At 42.8% G+C, this 16,787-nt stretch overlaps 1 protein-coding gene across 1 annotated transcript in view; it reads right to left on the reverse strand.

The window, feature by feature from the left end:
• Positions 1-7,399, reverse strand: part of WWC2 (WW and C2 domain containing 2) — a 105,505-nt gene extending 98,106 nt beyond the window's left edge. The window contains exon 1 of the mRNA XM_063335566.1: positions 6,992-7,399. Within this exon, the coding sequence (XP_063191636.1) occupies positions 6,992-7,122 (131 nt within the window). The 5' untranslated portion in view covers positions 7,123-7,399. The remainder of the gene's footprint in view (positions 1-6,991) is intronic.
• Between the last annotated feature and the right edge of the window lie 9,388 nt (positions 7,400-16,787).

Genomic DNA, 16,787 nt, shown 5'->3' on the forward strand with positions numbered 1-16,787 from the left:
CATTTGTCTTCAACGAGAGCTTCACAGTAACAAACAACTAAAAAGGCAGTAACATCATAAAGGTTTCTTAGTGACAAAACATGTTTAGGATCAAAATGTCTGTGACAGTTGTACTGCTGGTTCACAGCAAAGCAAAGGTGAACACAAAGACAAACACAAGAAAACAATGGCGAAACCCAACAAAAAGAAAGGACACCTAAGACAACAGTTCCACAGCAGCTAGGATTGATCTGCACCTTGGTTTCTATAGCATCACTCTCCCCTTTTGCTCCCTGCTCTGGACTTACCTCCTGCCTCACACCAGCACTACTACTCACTCAGGGACACAATGAGCTGATTCTGCTGGAAGACAACCCTAAAAACAAATGGTTTCGTTTTAGCCAAATCATCTTCTGGAGTCAGTTTATTACTTGGTGGCAGGAGAGGGACAGATAAATGGAACCATGACAATCCAGACCCAGTGGGCTGCATTACCCACCTGCAACCCTTTTCCACTTCCCTTGCAGGTTGCTGTAATAAGGATTTACACATCCCAGCCCAACAGGTGTGGAATCTTAGCGTTGTTTCTATTCGTGCCTTTCTGAAAGTGTGTCACCATGGAAATATTATTGTACGTTCATCCATTTTCAATCTTTTCTATTGCTTCCATGAGTATTCTTCTAGTTTCTAGTCATCTCTGTGATATAAAAATTGTGACATCTCAAAATATCTATAACATTTTTTTAGGCTAAAAAGAAAAAAGTAGCAAGAAAACCAAAGCAAAACCCATTTCACAAAATTCAACTTGTCTCTAGATGTTACAAACGTCACTAAGTGGAAATAGAGAAATCCTCTTATCTTATTCTAATAACCTTAGTAACATCTTCAAAGCATAGAATTTTAACCAAAGGGTTGAATACAATTTATTTAACTGGGGAAAAACAAGAACTCCTAATGTAATTTGTACAGATCTCCAAAGCTGTAAATAATTTGTCCTATTTGATCCATATATTGACCCTTATACCTGTAAAAATTAGAACTTCTTTCACAGCTACACACTTTTAAAGTAAAGCCAGTTCCCCTTCTCTGAAAATATAAGATAGTTCTGAAGTATTCCTTCATTTAGCCATATTGTAGTAGGACATCTCTAGTAAACAGATCAACTCCACTCATTTGAGAAAAGGTCTATTTTCCTTGATGTGTACAACTTCTCATTAAGGCTTACATTGTGCATGACAACTACGGTAATACTATCTTCTAAGTCAAGATCAGTTTTAATCGAAATAGCTCCAGCAAGTAAGTACTACAGACATAGGTCTGGATAAACCACAGTCTAGACCACTTGCCCCACTTTACAGACCAGGTCACAGTTCTTGGCTTTAACAAATAGTACGTACTTTGCTCACATAAGCAAATACTCTGTAGCATTTCCTGACTTGTTAACTTCACATGCTCCGAGATGAAAGATATAGTGCAGCCCTATCACTCCCAGAGAAATAAAGAAGAAAAGCGTTATCTCAGAGTTACCGTAGCCATTTTCACTAATGCTAAAATCAACAACACATAGCCCCAAGCAAATGACAGACTGGTTAAAAAACCCACATACACAATCACTATGTATTTTAACACTGTCTGATGCTATCACAGCTATATTAGCACTGTAATATTAGAATTCTGCTTTACACTGGATAAACAAATGAAGGTGTCAGAAGTTCAGGCACAGCTAGTCTCTCATTGCGAGTTCAGTACTTGCATCACGGGTTTTATTTTGAATAAATATACATCAATTAAGTTAAAGCAGTTCCCAACCTGTCACTGAAACCAGAACGAGACACCAGACAGTTTCAGAGGGAATATGCACATTCCTGAGCAGACAAGGAGACAGAACAAATTATGTAGAATTAGGATAAAAACCCGCAAATGATACTACAGGATGAAACAAGGCAGAAACAAGATATTTGGGGGGGGGGGAATATCATTGTCATATCTCACTACAGGATTATCGCAAGTTGTACAGCTTGGAGTTGTACATCAAATGTACAGCTGTACATCAAATGATCCTCTACTGATTTTCCAAAACAGGCAGGTGACTATTTCTTATTAAGGTTAGAATTTCATATGGTATGTTAAGGTAATCATTTAACAGCTCCAAGCCACTGAAAATGCAAAAGTCCCACTTCCTCCTCAGCTCCTAGCAAACAAGGGAGATACAAGCAAAAATAGAAAGGGAATGAGAAAGGGAGCCTTTCAGTGATGGTTTGCCACTAAATTCATTCTTAGCAAGCAGCAGCCGAAAGGAAGGATTTATTGGGTAGTTGCTCTAGTTGTACCTTAAATCAGCAATGTTGAGATTTGCACTTAGAACAGAATTAAGATCTATCCCTTTCAGAATATAATGACTAACACTTCAACTTAACATCATTATTTTTCAAAGGACAGATGAATCATACTGCTACCTCTTGCTTAAATTTTGTTCCCTCCTACCCACCCAGAATTTTAACATTTCAGAATTTTCTCCTATTTTAGCTGAAGTCCTGCAATCACCAATTTCACACAGAACTGTACTTGCCTCAGACACTTCAGATAGTAAAAGTTATTCTACTCACCTGTCACAACACAACTTACTTCCATGAAAAAAAGAATCGATTCAAATGTATTTTCCAATCTCTGATGATGTCTCCCATCATGCTGTTCCCTTTTCTGCTTGCCTCTTATTTGCTACTTTTACCCGCACAGTATCTTATATGCCTCCTATTTCTCCAAGTTTCCACTGCGACTGGAAGCCTTCTACTATGCACCCCTGAGCTACAGTAGCGCCCAGGAAAGAGGATGAAAGTCCCGCTGCTCAAGTAACTTCAACCTCAGTATCTTCCCTCCTCACAGCCTCTGCTGTTCACAGGAGAAGAAAAAGCAAGTTCCAGGGAAAAAGGAAGGAACAAAGCGCCCTTCTTTTCTAAGGGAAAAGGGTACACAACAGTTAATTGCTTGAACCTAAGAAGTGTTCTAATTCAGACAAATCTTGCACAAGTTACAGAATTCCATGATAAAAATTGTAGTGTTTTCACTACAAAAGGTGAAAGCTGCAATGGAAACTGCATTTCTTCCCCAGATCACCATAAAGAAAACCCTTTCACAGTCTCTTAACTCGAAAAGTTCTCTGGTTTCTGCACATCCAATGTTTCTCAAGCACTTTCTTGGTTGTATAGTTAGCAAGTACTCTAGAAACACTCTAGCAGAAGTATACTACAAACCATTTCAAAAGTATCCATATATTTTAAACAAATTTTTCTCCACAGTGGAAAGAGAAGTGAAAAGGGGGCAGAAAGAAAGGATAATTTTGTTTTCATAGCAGCTCACTCCTTACCACTCTGACAGGAGTGCAGATAAACATTTAAATAAAGATCACTTACAGCTTCAGAATTTGTAATGCGGGGCTCATTTTAGGCAAAGTATTAAATAAATAAATAAATATATCTGTTTTGAGTCAGTAGTGTTCAGCAGTGGAGCATGGACAATTTACTATATAGAAACCAAGACACGAGAAGCCCTGCATTCCTGGTAAGAAAACCAAACATCATCCAACTGATGAAGATTTGAGGGTAGCAAGATTCTTATCGCCTATTCCACTCCTCCTTGGTGCTCTTCTCTACTGGTTCCACCAAGGAACACGACAAATATAAGGTCTACTTAAAATAAGCTGAACAATGGAAAAAAGGAAAAATTCTCCTTCTCAAATTTATGTCTCCACTCCAAGTCCCTCTTATTGTTTATCAGAAGAAAAACCCACACAAACACCTTACCGTAACTCAGTAAACCCAGGAACTTGAAAGACTTTCAAGGGAACTTCAAAGAAAAGTATGAATTCCTCTAACCCTTTCTCACTTTTTCATCTGGCTCATCCTCTTCAGTCCATAGTTGTCTTTTTATAACCTTGTAAAGTTAAAAAGTAGCAGGATACAATATTTTAGGCTATTTCTATTCTTACAATAAACCAGTTTCAGAAGAACTGTCACGACCAGTGAGTTCTCAGTTTGCTGTAGCTTGGAGGAGTCATAAACAAATAACATCCATATATTTAGTGAGTGAAAAAGTCACTACAACTCCCATATTCTTGACTTCATATTTCTCTTTCTCACACTTCGTGTCCTAAAGTGCCCTCTCTTTCAGGCCATCAGTTTTCAAAACAAACCAACACAGTACCCTAAATATTTGGAGAGATAAACCACTGTTGAATAGTGCAAAACATTAAAAACCCCTGAAGAACAGAGCGATTCAAATAGCTCCTGCAACACTCCTAAAACACAAGCACCCAAGTCTCTCTTGCCCTTACAAGTGTGAGATTCTCTAATGTCAATGGGATTACTCAGATAAATGAAGTGGGCAAAACTGAAAACTGAGCTCCAAGCTTGAAGCTGAAGCGAGTTTTTCTTCACAGCTGTACACAAGGCCATCATTATATTAAGAGACCGGCACCATATAAGCAGTAACAAATACATCTATTGTCAGAACAGTCTAGAAAAGCACATGAGAAAAAGCATCACTGTATTTAAAAAAAATCACCGCACACCATGTTTTCCAAGAATCTTTGAGATATGGTATTTTCAACAGCTTATTTCTAGACATGAATATTTTAAACCAGTAACAAAGAGGTTCCTAATAGTGCTCAAATACACCTGGCAACCCCCAGACACACGGCTGATGTCTCACAGCACTAGTCTTCAGTATTTGTATTGTCTAAATCAAAGAGGATAAAAATTATTTTAAAACATCAAGCATGACTTTTCTATGTAATCATCCAGGGAATACAGTGTAACAACAGCAGAAGGAATACTGTCCATAAAAACTTATCTATTCTACACTTGCTTTACCAATGAAAGATTTTAGGAGCCCAGGAACTGTAATAATCCACAAGTACATTATGAAAACTTTATGACATCCATCAGAGAAAATAGTTGGGGGGTGGGGGAGAAGTCCTAAAGTATCATCCAACAAGGGAACATGTTCTCAGCCTTTCTGTAGAATGCATTATCTTCATTTTGACAAATTAAGATAAGTTTTAGAAACAGCACGAATAGAAATTGTATTGTATTGACAAACTTGGAAGATCACTTTTCAGTTTTTCTGACAGCAAACCCTAATTATGTCCTGTATGGTTTCTGAACATAAATTCTCTAAATACGTGGAGGATACAATGGAATCTAGAGCAAAGTCATCACAGGACTTTCATGCATTTCTTATTCACTTTCCCAAACCAGGTCACCAAAATAAATACAGATTGTAAATACGGATATTGTAAATACAAATACTGTAAGCTGCACATTAAATGGGCCTGTCAGTCTCTTTTCTGTGCAGGCAGTTCAGCTTCGCAGTTGAGCCACGTACACTAAAGCACGGATTCTCCTCAAGCACCTAGGGCAAAATCCTTCTCTCTGTTTTGCATGACTGACATAGATTAACAATTATTTCAAACATCACTCTTTCTGAAAAAGGTCTTTACTTCCTTAGTTCTCATTACAGATTATCAAGTCTCAGGGCTGGATTTCTTTCACCTGTAATCAAGATATTAATGAAACAATATTTATCCTATTCCTATAAGATAGCAAACACAGAAATGCTACTCATTTAGCTGTCCACTGTTAATGAGGGAAGAGTCGAATTTTACCACCAAATATGAATACTACAGAATGTGTAAAAACAATTTTAAATTTGTATACTCATGAGGCGGTATTGTAACAAGTACACTCCAATGTCACATTCTGCTTTACCTCCATCATGCCATCTTGTATTCTGCTTTGCAAACACAAAAGTCTAAAACTAAACAAACTAAACGAAACTTTAAATTTTCAGAGGTAGTAAAACCAGTTTTTACTGTCTGAGGTAAAAAAAACCCAAAACTCAATTGCCTGAGAAGGCCAGCTGTAATAAATAACACTGTCCTGTATACCTTCTCACCTCACTAATATTTACAAGGTACTTGTTTTGAAGTACAAAGGAATTTAAGTATTAAGTTTGTCACTATTGGAATTTGCTGTTACAGCAAGCAGGACAGAGAAGTAGGCCTAACACAGCATATGATGCTTGTCAAAACTTTCCCTACGCAACTTACAGCCAGCAAGCTTCGCCACAGCTACCTTTTCCAATTTCATCAGGGAAACAGAAACCAGGCCTTCATTTATAATTCAGTGCAGCTTGTTCCATAAATTTATAATGCCTTTTAAAAGTTTTTGATAATTAGACGGCACTGTTTTCAACAGCAACGCTGCATTTCATAATACGCACAAAGTTTGGGGGTTTTAATTACTTTTCAGGACCGCTTTAGACAAAACACACGTTTTACAATCGGCATCTTGGGCGTCTCTCACCCCGCTATTAAAAACAACCATTGAAGCCCCCCCCCAGAAGAGACAGAATCCCTCCCCAGGTGGAAGACTGGACGACTCGGCGAGAAGCCTTTGCGCGGGCGGGTCACCTCGCTCGCCCAAGCGCTTTCCGAGGAGGTTTTTGCCGATTTTTACAGCGCTGAAAACCTGGAAAGGGCAGCAAAACAACCCCGGGATGGCGGGGCGGGGGGAGGGTGGCGGTGCTGAGAGGACCGGGGCTCGCCGAGGCCTAGCGGAGACACCAGGCCTCCCGCTGCCCCGCCGCAGCTCGCCGGGCCGGGCCGCGGGGGCAGGCGGTCCCCGGGGGGGCAGGCGGTCCCCGGGGGGGCAGGCGGTCCACGGGGGGGCAGGCGGTCCACGGGGGGGCAGGCGGTCCACGGGGGAGGCCCACGGGAGGGACAGGCGTCCCGGAGGCTCCGCCAGCCGGGAGGGAGGCGGCCCCGCTCGATGGCGCCTCCGGTTTGGGAGGGACTCGCAAACTTCAGTACCTGTCGGGAACTCCCCAAACGCCAGCAATTCCTCCCCGCCGCCCCCGCCTTTTTCCAGGAAGGGCTCCATAGGCTTCCCCCCAACTCCAGCCCCAACATCAACTCTTAAATGAAACCGTGCCGACCCCCTGCCCGCGCACCCACCTGTCCCGGGGGTCGATCCAGCTGGTCTGCTTGGTGTTGTGGTCGATGTAAAAGATTTTCCCGTCGTAATCCCTCGCCTCCTCCCAGCCGTCGGGTAAAGGGAGCTGCCCATTCCCCGCTTTCCTAGGCATGGTCGGTCGGCGGGAGTAGCTGCTCCATAGGGACAGAAAGAAAGCCGGGAAGCGGGAAAAGCCCACACCCGAGCCGGGGGGACGGGGAAGGGGCCGACAGCGGGGGGAAGGCAGGCAGCGGGCCGCTTGGGGAAGCCCTCCTCCACGTCCGGGGCTCAGTCCACCATGCCGGGGCTGCCGCCTCGCCCGCGCCGCGGCAGCCCGGGTCAGGGTTGCCGGCGGAGGCCAGCTGCCGTCTGGGCGCGGGGAGCCCGGCTGAGCCCCGGGCGGCCGCGGCCGCCGCTCATTAGCATGAGATTAGCATCCATCTCATCTGCATGCACATTCCTCCCGCCGCATTCCTCAGGGTTAACCCTGCCGGCGCTGCCCGCCGGGCCGGGCTGGGCAGGCCCCGGGACAGCAAACGCCCGCCGGGGGAGCGCGGAGGGGATGGAGGGGGCCCGCCTGCCTCCGAGCGAGCTGTGCCCCCTCAGAGACAATCATCTAAGGGGGAAAAAGCATTGAAGCGCTGCGGCCACTTCCACGCCGCCTTTTTGGGCAGGTGGGGGGGCGAGGGAGTCCCTCCGCAGCTACCGTCGCTAGCCCAACGAGGGAGGACAGCGGCGCGAAGGGGCTGAGGCGCGGCGAGACGAGGGAAGAAGGGGCGCGAAGAGGCTGAGGCGAGGCGAGGCGAGGCGAGGGCAAGGCATGGCATGGCACGGGAAGGGAAGGGCTGAGGCGAGGTGAGGGGCTGAGGCAAGGGAAGGGGCACGAAGGGGCTGTGGTGAGGGGCTGAAGCAAGGGAAGCAGCACCCCAGCGTGAGGTCTGACGGCCAGACAGCCCACCGGCCCTTTGTCTGCAGGCTGGCTACCAGCTCCACCTCGGGTGGCCCAGGCAACTGTGGCCCGAGGGGGTATCCTGGCCCTGGGGAGGGCAAAGGGGAACCTGCGCCAGGAAAATGGGCAGTTTTTGGCGCTGCCTTTGCACCCCAGATTGTGGCCGTGTGGAGTTCCCGTTCCCTTCCACCCAGGTCCCACTAACCTTGCTTCATATCCTGGTGAATGCCCACTCATTTCCAGTAAGGCTCAAGGGTTCCTAAAACGGACCTTGACGTTTAAAATACCCAAGTTCAAAATTTAAATAAAAAAGGGAACCCTTCTTTAACCCTAGAAATACCTAAACTTACTTTTTTTTCTTTTTAACGGAAGCACCAGTAGAGAATATGTGTGCCCTGAACTGTTCTGGCCTAAGAAGCAAGCAGCTAAGGTGCATTAAGTATAGAAACCAGGTGTGAATTACTGTGCGTTTATCTCACATTTGCCACAGTAGAAGAGTAGTCCAGGCTGGTTACCATGGTTCAGCTGATAGAAGGTAACTTAATGAGCTCTATTAATTTGCAAGTGTATCTGATTGCCAAGATTTGGCACCAGAAGTGGAGCACCTGTGGGGGAATATGACTCTCTAGTTTAGTGGCTAGGACTCCTAGGTAACTCAAGTTTTAGTCCCTGTTTCCTAGAGTGTTTTACTTTTCACTTAAAGTTACTAGTTTAAAGTAACAAAATATTCCAGGGAGAGGAAGTCTGGGACCCAGAGCTGTCCTTTTTATTTTATTTTTTTTTTTTTAAATCTGTTTATCTACTCCATTATAGCTATCTTTAGTATTCAGCTCTATGAATTATTTTTCTGAGACAATTTACACTTATTCAGTACTGGACTTGTTCAGTGCATAACAAGATTTTGGATTCCGCTTCAGAGACTGCATATCTGACAGGAGTTGCAGTAACTAATTTACAGGTGTCTAAGTCCCATTGTTGGATCTGCTCCTAAATAGTAAAAGTAGCAGCAAGGTATGATTTTAATTTAGCTAATTGGCACTCTGGTAGAGCTAAGACCTTTATTATTTTAATCATTCTACTTATTTTATTCTGTAACGCTATCTCTGCAAATGGCTTGTATGCCTCCCCAAAATACCTGTATGTTGAGCTCAAGTCTATCTTGAAGATTTTATTTTCACATCTGTGGTATGAAGGTAATGCGCAGTGAAACTGCATACATGAAGTAAGGCTCTGGTAGTTAACGGAGAAAAACTGAGCTGTCCTAACTTCTGGATATCTGTAAGAGTTCAGCCACTTAAGGAAAGCAACAGGATCATTGCCTATTAAAGTGACAGACTCATTTATTTTTGTTGAGAACATGAAGTTTCAATGAGCTGATTGGTTTATAAAGTCCAGTCTTATTTCTCCATCCATGTAAAAAAGAACTTTTACTATGCATTTACATTTGTGTCCTTTTAAATAGTCTACTCAATTTTATAAACTTGTTTGTAGGTGACATCCTACAGCGAGAAAGTACATGTAGCAGTTGTAGGACAGGATAAACTGGATTTCCTTTTCCCTTTTAAAGTTCAGTTTGTATTATCAGTAAGACATTTTGCTATGTAAGTTGATAAAGCTATAGAGGATATACTTCTCTTTCTAAAACTAGCTGCCAGTTACTTATCTTTGGCGTTAACAAGGAGCTTTTACAATGATACAGCCTTTTTCATCCTGAAAAAGCAGGCCTGTTATACAGCAGCACTCCTATACGCCTCTAAATAATCCACACAAAAGAAAGCATGAGACTAGAAAATCTGTAATACCAAGCCAAAACTGAAACCTCATTTATGTCAATACTTCCCCTGAAGTTAATTGTGGCACCTGAGGTAATAAATACCTAATTCCTATTCTACGTCACCACCAAGGCATTCGGAACCACGTCTTTGATTATTGGTCAGATGAGATCCGCATGGATGTGGATTTGATTTATAACCATCTTTACCAGGGTAAAACTTCTCATCAGAAAACATCAATATTTTCATTTGCACAAATAAATGGAAATTGCAGTTCTTAATTTATGGAAATAAATATACTGAGATCACTGCATAATTGTCTGATTTCTGTGTATATGCTTGTGTGTATACACAGATATGCTTATGCTTAAATATAAACTGTTGCATGGTGTTAGGCTCTCCCCTTCCTCCCTCCGTTTTCCATTGTTTGAGTATTTCATTGTGTTGGTATTTATAGTCTACAGTCCAGAATGCCAGTTTAGGACTACCTAGAAATGACAATACTTGAAGCCAGACTGACAAAAAATAGGTAATACAATGCCAGAACTTTGATATTACAAGTGAGAACATTTAACTTTGCAAAGGACTGCTATTGTTGTACAAAACAGAATCCAATTATGCTCTCCTTTTTTGCTCTTTTGCAGTTTGGACTGGTACAAAATAATTTCTTCCACTGTCCTTCAATATTTTTTCATATATCTAATATAGGAAGGCAGAGCAGATGTTCATAATGATTCTTTTTAGCCTAAAATACGCTATAAATTCTAACTAAGAGTAGTTTTTTTCAAGTATACCTCCTACATCTCGACTGATAACCTGCCTAGCGTGTTGTGCTGATGTTGTCAGCTGACAGCATACCACAGATTGTTTGGCTTAATTGCATAAGACAGCATAGTTCAGAAGATGTAAGCATGCTTTATTCAAAACACAGAAGGGTGCATATGAAGGAGTTGTCCAAAAGCACGGAACAATGTAGCTACGGCATGACTTAAGTATTTATCAGTAAGTATGATAAATAACAAGATATGCTCAACAAAAAGGAGTTAATCGTTCCTCTCTTTTGCTTTGCATATGCATGTTTAACCAGTCTGTAGAAGTTCACATAGTACGCAGTTAAGGATTGAGTTCAAGGGAATTATAGCTATTTTGTGTCCTTTCTACTTACTGTTATCAGTTAGAAGAAGAAAAAAATGTCTATGTGAAAATGCAGAATACAAGTCTGGAAGTAGCTGAATCCAGAAAGGGGGTCTGCAAAGGCAAGTGGTGGTGCCCCATCACATAACAAGAAGCATACCCTACTCCAGTCTGTACTAATGTAGATAATCTCTTGATACTCTCTGCTTGCTGCTTCTTTCACAGTAAATCTGTTCCTGGGACTGACTGTAATCAAAAAAGGCATGTTTGTACCTTGTCCTTCCATAACAAGAGACTCCCTAACTTGATGATCCACTAGAGTGACGTCCCTGAGGAAATTTACAGCTGTTACAACTCCAACTTGTACTATCCACAAATGACTCTGAATCAAGAGCCGCAGCTGTCTCCCTGAAAATCTATGTAGTTCAGTCGCCACTGCTTTCAAACAGAATGAATTATGAAGTATGGTGACAGAATCAATTTCTAAAAACATCTGACAAAAATGTTTGAAAATATGTATTGGTTACGTTGGGGTTTTTTAAGACACTTAAACCACCAAATATAGACAACAAGTCTAACTTCCCTCACTTATAGCTACTGTAGAACTCTAAAAAATAGTATTTTCAGCATTATAAGTATTTCTTTATTTAAAAACAGTGAGTTTTACCTGACAGCTGTGTTTTCCAAAAAAACCCCACCAAAAAAGGGACTCCTTTATGCAGTGAGATTTTTAGTTTTAAAAAGGGCTTAAAAAGTCCGGCAAAGACAGTGTACATGCGTGAAGGGGGGAAGGAGGAGGAGTGCTGCTTTTTCTGTTGTCAACTTCTGATGTGTGTATACATCTGAGAGTAAAAGATCTTCGAATCTTGTTTCTGGTAGAATTTATGATGAAGCTCTGCAGAAGCAATGGTGCCAGATAATTCTTACGCTCATTCAGCTTTTCTTACTCCAATTGGACAGCTTGCTGCTAAAATAGGATGTCTTACAAAGACTTTCCAGAGTATCAGTGAAAAAGACCATACCAGCTTTTGCTTCAAAGGACTAGCTTTTTTCAGAATTTTGGCCTTATTTTTGCCTTCAGGCATGCATAGGAGAAACTAATGAGCAATTACACATTTTTGAGTCCTTGCAGACTTAATTCTAATCCTATAAATCTGAAAATAAGTGCACAGAACAATTTTAACTGATTGTTAGCCTGATTAAAAGTTTAGGGGAGGTAGAATGGAAATGATGTGGTAAGAGTTTTGTCTCAAACCTAACTATGGAAATGTGAGTAACAGTTTCATGGTAAAATCTTCTCAAACTCACCCCAAACTGCTCATTAAACTAACTTAGCATTCAGTCCTGTTAACTCTGATTCATACTGCTGATATTTCTGTGGACAAAGAAAAAAGACAATGGAGAATTTTCGTTGTTCCAAAAACCCTAGGATTGATGGGGTCCAGATTAGCTTCTCGAGGCATATTCCCACAGAATTTCTTAATGCTGTCTTGGTATGTTGTCTTGGTGTTACATCTTCCATAGAAACAGTCTCTCTGTATTTTTTAAATATATCTCTGATACTTTTACACACAAATTTAACTTTCCTACATTTCATCATAGCTATGGAATTGTGGTGTTTGTTCACTGCTGTCTAATGGCTTTGGAGAACCGCAAAAGCATGCCTGGTCAGCCAAGAAGGTTCCCAAGAGTCCGGTCTTCTCTCTTGGCCGTGCGTCAGACAGAAGTAGGCCAGCAATAGTGGGTTTCTGCTCATCAGCAGGGAGGGAAGAATGAAGGAGTTTCTCCATAACAGCTCCTTTGGTGCAGAACAGTGATTAATTTCTTCAAGTATTTAAGATACTCCATCAAGTAGTATACAAGGGCACAGGTTTACAGAGCTAATGCTTTTAACAGTCCCTCTTTACTGGTGCAAGGAGTAGGTGCTCCCACCGCAGCCAGAAGAAAGAACTTAATGTACATCTACTGTGTTGTATCTAAGGGGGACAATGGATGGAATCACAGAATCGTAGGGTTGGAAGGGACCTCTGGAGATCATCTAGTCCAATCCCCTGCCAGAGCAGGGTCTCCCAGAGCAGGTTACACAGGAACGCATCCAGGCGGGTTTGGAATGTCTCCAGAGATGGAGACTCCACCATCTCTCTGAGCAGCCTGTTCCAGGGCTCTGCCACCCTCACAGGAAGGAAGTTCCTCCTCATGTTTAGGTGGAACTTCCTATGCTCAAGTTTGTGCCTGTTACCTCTTGTCCTGTTGCTGGGCACCACTGAAAAGAGCCTGCCCCCATCCTCCTGACACCCACCCTTTAAGTATTTATAAGTGTTGATAAGATCCCCCCTCAGACGTCTTTTTTCCAGACTAAAGAGACCCACATTCTTCAGCCTTTCTTCATAAGACAGATGTTCCAGTCTCCTAATCATCTTTGTAGCCCTTTGCTGCACCCTCTCCAGCAGTTCCCTGTCCCTCTTGAACCGGGCAGCCCAGAACTGCACACAGCACTCACCAGGGCAGAGTAGAGGGGGAGGATGACCTCCCTCGACCTGCTGGCCACGCTCTTCTTGATGCCCCCCAGGATGCCATTGGCCTTCTTGGCCACAAGGGCACATTGCTGGCTCATGGTCATCCCGTTGTCCACCAGGACTCCCAGGTCTCTTTCCGCTGAGCTGCTCTCCAGCAGGTCAGCCCCCAGCCTGTGCTGGTGCCTGGGGTTATTCCTCCCCAGGTGCAGCATGCTATGCTTGCCCTTATTGAATTTCATAAGGTTCCTCTTTGCCCAACTCTCCAGCCTGTCCAGGTCTCTCTGTATGGCAGCACAGCCTTCCGGTGTGTCAGCCACCCCCCCCAGCTTTGTGTCATCAGCAAACTTGCTGAGGGTGCACTCTGTCCCCTCGTCCAGGTCATTGATGAATGTATTGAAGAGGTCTGGACCCAGTACTGACCCCTGGGGAACACCACTCGTCACTGACCTCCAACTAGACTGTGCTCCTAATCGCAACCCTCTGAGCTCTGTCTTTCAATACAAGAAAGAAGGTTTTATCAACAACATCCTGAAGTATGTTTCTTCTCTGTATCACGTACTTTCTGAAACCCAGTGCAGTAAATAAAGTAGACCGGACTAACTTGAGTATTTAACATCCGCATTACACCCAAAAAATGGTTGACTGATGGAGATGCTTAGGGAACCCTTCTTCTAACAACTGAAAAATCTTATTGGAAACACAAAAGAAGTACGAACCTGCCAATCTATAATATGCAAAAAATGCTTCTTTTCTCTGTTACCCACCTTTCACCTCTTCTTTCCCTTCAAAAAAGTACAATTTCTTTGCAAGAATGCAAAGTACTGTGATGTCCGTCCTTACCAACAACAAAGGAATCCTCTCTTACTGCTAACTGAGGCTAAAAACAGTGCGGCAAAAATAAAATCTGAATCTGTGCAAATTTATAGCAAAAATAGGACTGATGCATCAATACCAACATTTGGCACTTCTAGAGTGCTAGAGATGTTGCTGAACTGTATGAATCATCCCATGGCAGTTTTCATTCTAGTCTGGTTATCTAAAACCCAGAATCCCAATGTTTGCACTTTTTGGAGGACTGAAAAAATTTGAAGAACACAGCATGATATTATGTTCACTTTGCAGTGGATGTAAAAAAAAGATGTGTTAAGTGCCTTGATGGAGTCAAAAAATACCTAAATGAAATAGGATAGGGATTAGAACATAGGATGCTTTCAGCTCCTGAGCTGAATCTGTTGAACTGCATTGTGTCATTTTTATTATTCCAATATGTGGTCTTGGAAATAGTTGAGGTAAGCTTTCTTATCACAAGGAAAAGATTATAATTCATACAAAAATTTCTTTTATTCAGTATCTCATTCCCAGGTAAAATGTGTATAGAAGCGATCAATTCCATGTGGTCAAGCATATGTTATGAAATGCTTGTGTCCACAGTTAAGACACATGACAATATTTCAACAGCTCTCTCCTTTGATTTTCTGGGTGGAGAAACGTAACAAAAGCATAAATTGTAGTTAGCTGTACTTGTGTCTTCACAAATGAAATATACAGAAACGGCATAAAAATATTACACTGAACAATAATTCAAAGAAAACAATTCAAAGCTAGGCAAAGTCTGCAAAATTTAAGTATTAAAACATAATCCTCAGACCATGAAATGTCAGAGCTGTTGCTGATAATCAGCTGTTCTGTAAAGGTGTGAATGTGAAGCCAAAGGATATACAGTTTGTGCTTATACCACAGGAATTACAGGATGGTTGAGGTTGGAAGGGACCTCTGGAGGTCATCTTGTTCAACCTCCCTGGTTAAGCAGGGACACCTAGAGATGGTTGCACAGGACCATGACCAGGCAGTTTTTTAATATCTCCAAGGATGGAGATTCCACAACCTCTCAGGGCAACCTGCTCCAGTGCTTGGTCACCCTCACAGGAAAAGAAGTGTTTCCTGATGTTCAGAGGGAACTTCCTTGTTTCATTTTGTGCCTGTTTCCTCTGGTCCTCTCGCTGTTCACCACTGAAAAGAGCCTGGCACCATCCTCTTTCCATCTCCCTTCAGGTATTTATGTACATTGATGAGATTCCCCCAGAGCCTTCTCTTCTTCAGGCTGAGCAGTTCCAGCTCTCTCAGACCTTTCTCATGCCTGAGGTGCTCCAGACCCTTTATCATCCTTGTGGCCCTTTGTTGGACTCTCCAGTGTGTCATGTCCATGTCTCTTGGACCCAGCACACCAGGTGTGGCCTCACCAGTGCTGAGTAGAGGGCAGGGATCACCTCCCTCATTCACCTTGGCTCACCAAGGATCACCTCAGCAACACTAATGCAGGATGCTGCCGGCTGCCTTTGCTGCAAGGGCACTTTGCTGGCTCATGGTCAGCTTTTTGTCCACCAGGACCCCCAGGTCTTTTCCTGCAAAGCTGCTTTGCAGCCAGTTGGCCTGGAGTGTGTGCTGGTGCATGAGGTTATTCCTCCCCAGGTGCGGGACATTGCATTTCTTTTTGTTGAAGTTCATGAGATTCCTTTTTGCTCATTTCTCCACATCTTTTAAAGAGCACAAAAGCGTGACACGTAATTCAAACATACCAAAGCAAAGAAACTACTACGCTGCAAACTGCCTTCTTAAATTCTAGGCTAGAGGTACCCCCCCCAAGCGAGCAGCCGGGTGTTTAGAATCAGTGCTGCTTTCCCTGTAGTCTCACTAGACAATCGGAACAAGAGCTAAACCTCCTCAGGACTGCAGTCTCTGCAGCCTTCAGTGGTATCGTGGACATCATCGCTCACAAAAGACCTTGGTTCTTCTACAGAAGCATTAATAAATGTTTGTACAACTCAATATGCCACTTTCAGCAATAGAAACAAATAAAAGTGTTCTTTTGTATAAAGAAGAAAAATGGTGTTTTCAAACACTAGCTGAGAAACTCTCTGATTACTTAACCATTGATACCTTTTTTTCCAGAACATAACAAATGTGAAAGTAGTACAACACTCTTATGCGGCAATCTGCTTCCCACTCCAGGAACTCAGAAACTATTAGCTTGGGCTTTTTTTCAGATTGCAGTATTAGACCTTTCAACCCAAGGAAATAAAGTGGAGTGTATCTTCAAAATGTAGCGGAACAAGAGTTGGTTGTTCTACAGCTTCCATCTAGTTTCACCCCATATACTTAAACTAAGATTCACGGTCATTTTTGATATATCACTGGTGCAGGTGGGTCAGGAAAAGTAGTGTCACCTTTTTCCATCACAGGTGCTGGCTTCTGTTCTGTTCCTTGCTCCCTTCTCACACCTCTCACCGTTCCTCTGCAGCCGTCAGCTCTGATCTGCTGGGGCCAGGGCCGCAGCGGAGCTGACGCTCATGGACCTGGCGTCCTCCACACAGCTGGTGCGTGTCCCAGCTGCACTCCCCAGTGTGTGATGTCCTACAGATATCAACCA

Source organism: Chroicocephalus ridibundus, chromosome 5 (genome assembly GCF_963924245.1).
Source record: "Chroicocephalus ridibundus chromosome 5, bChrRid1.1, whole genome shotgun sequence".
NCBI classification, from domain to species: Eukaryota; Metazoa; Chordata; class Aves; order Charadriiformes; family Laridae; genus Chroicocephalus; species Chroicocephalus ridibundus.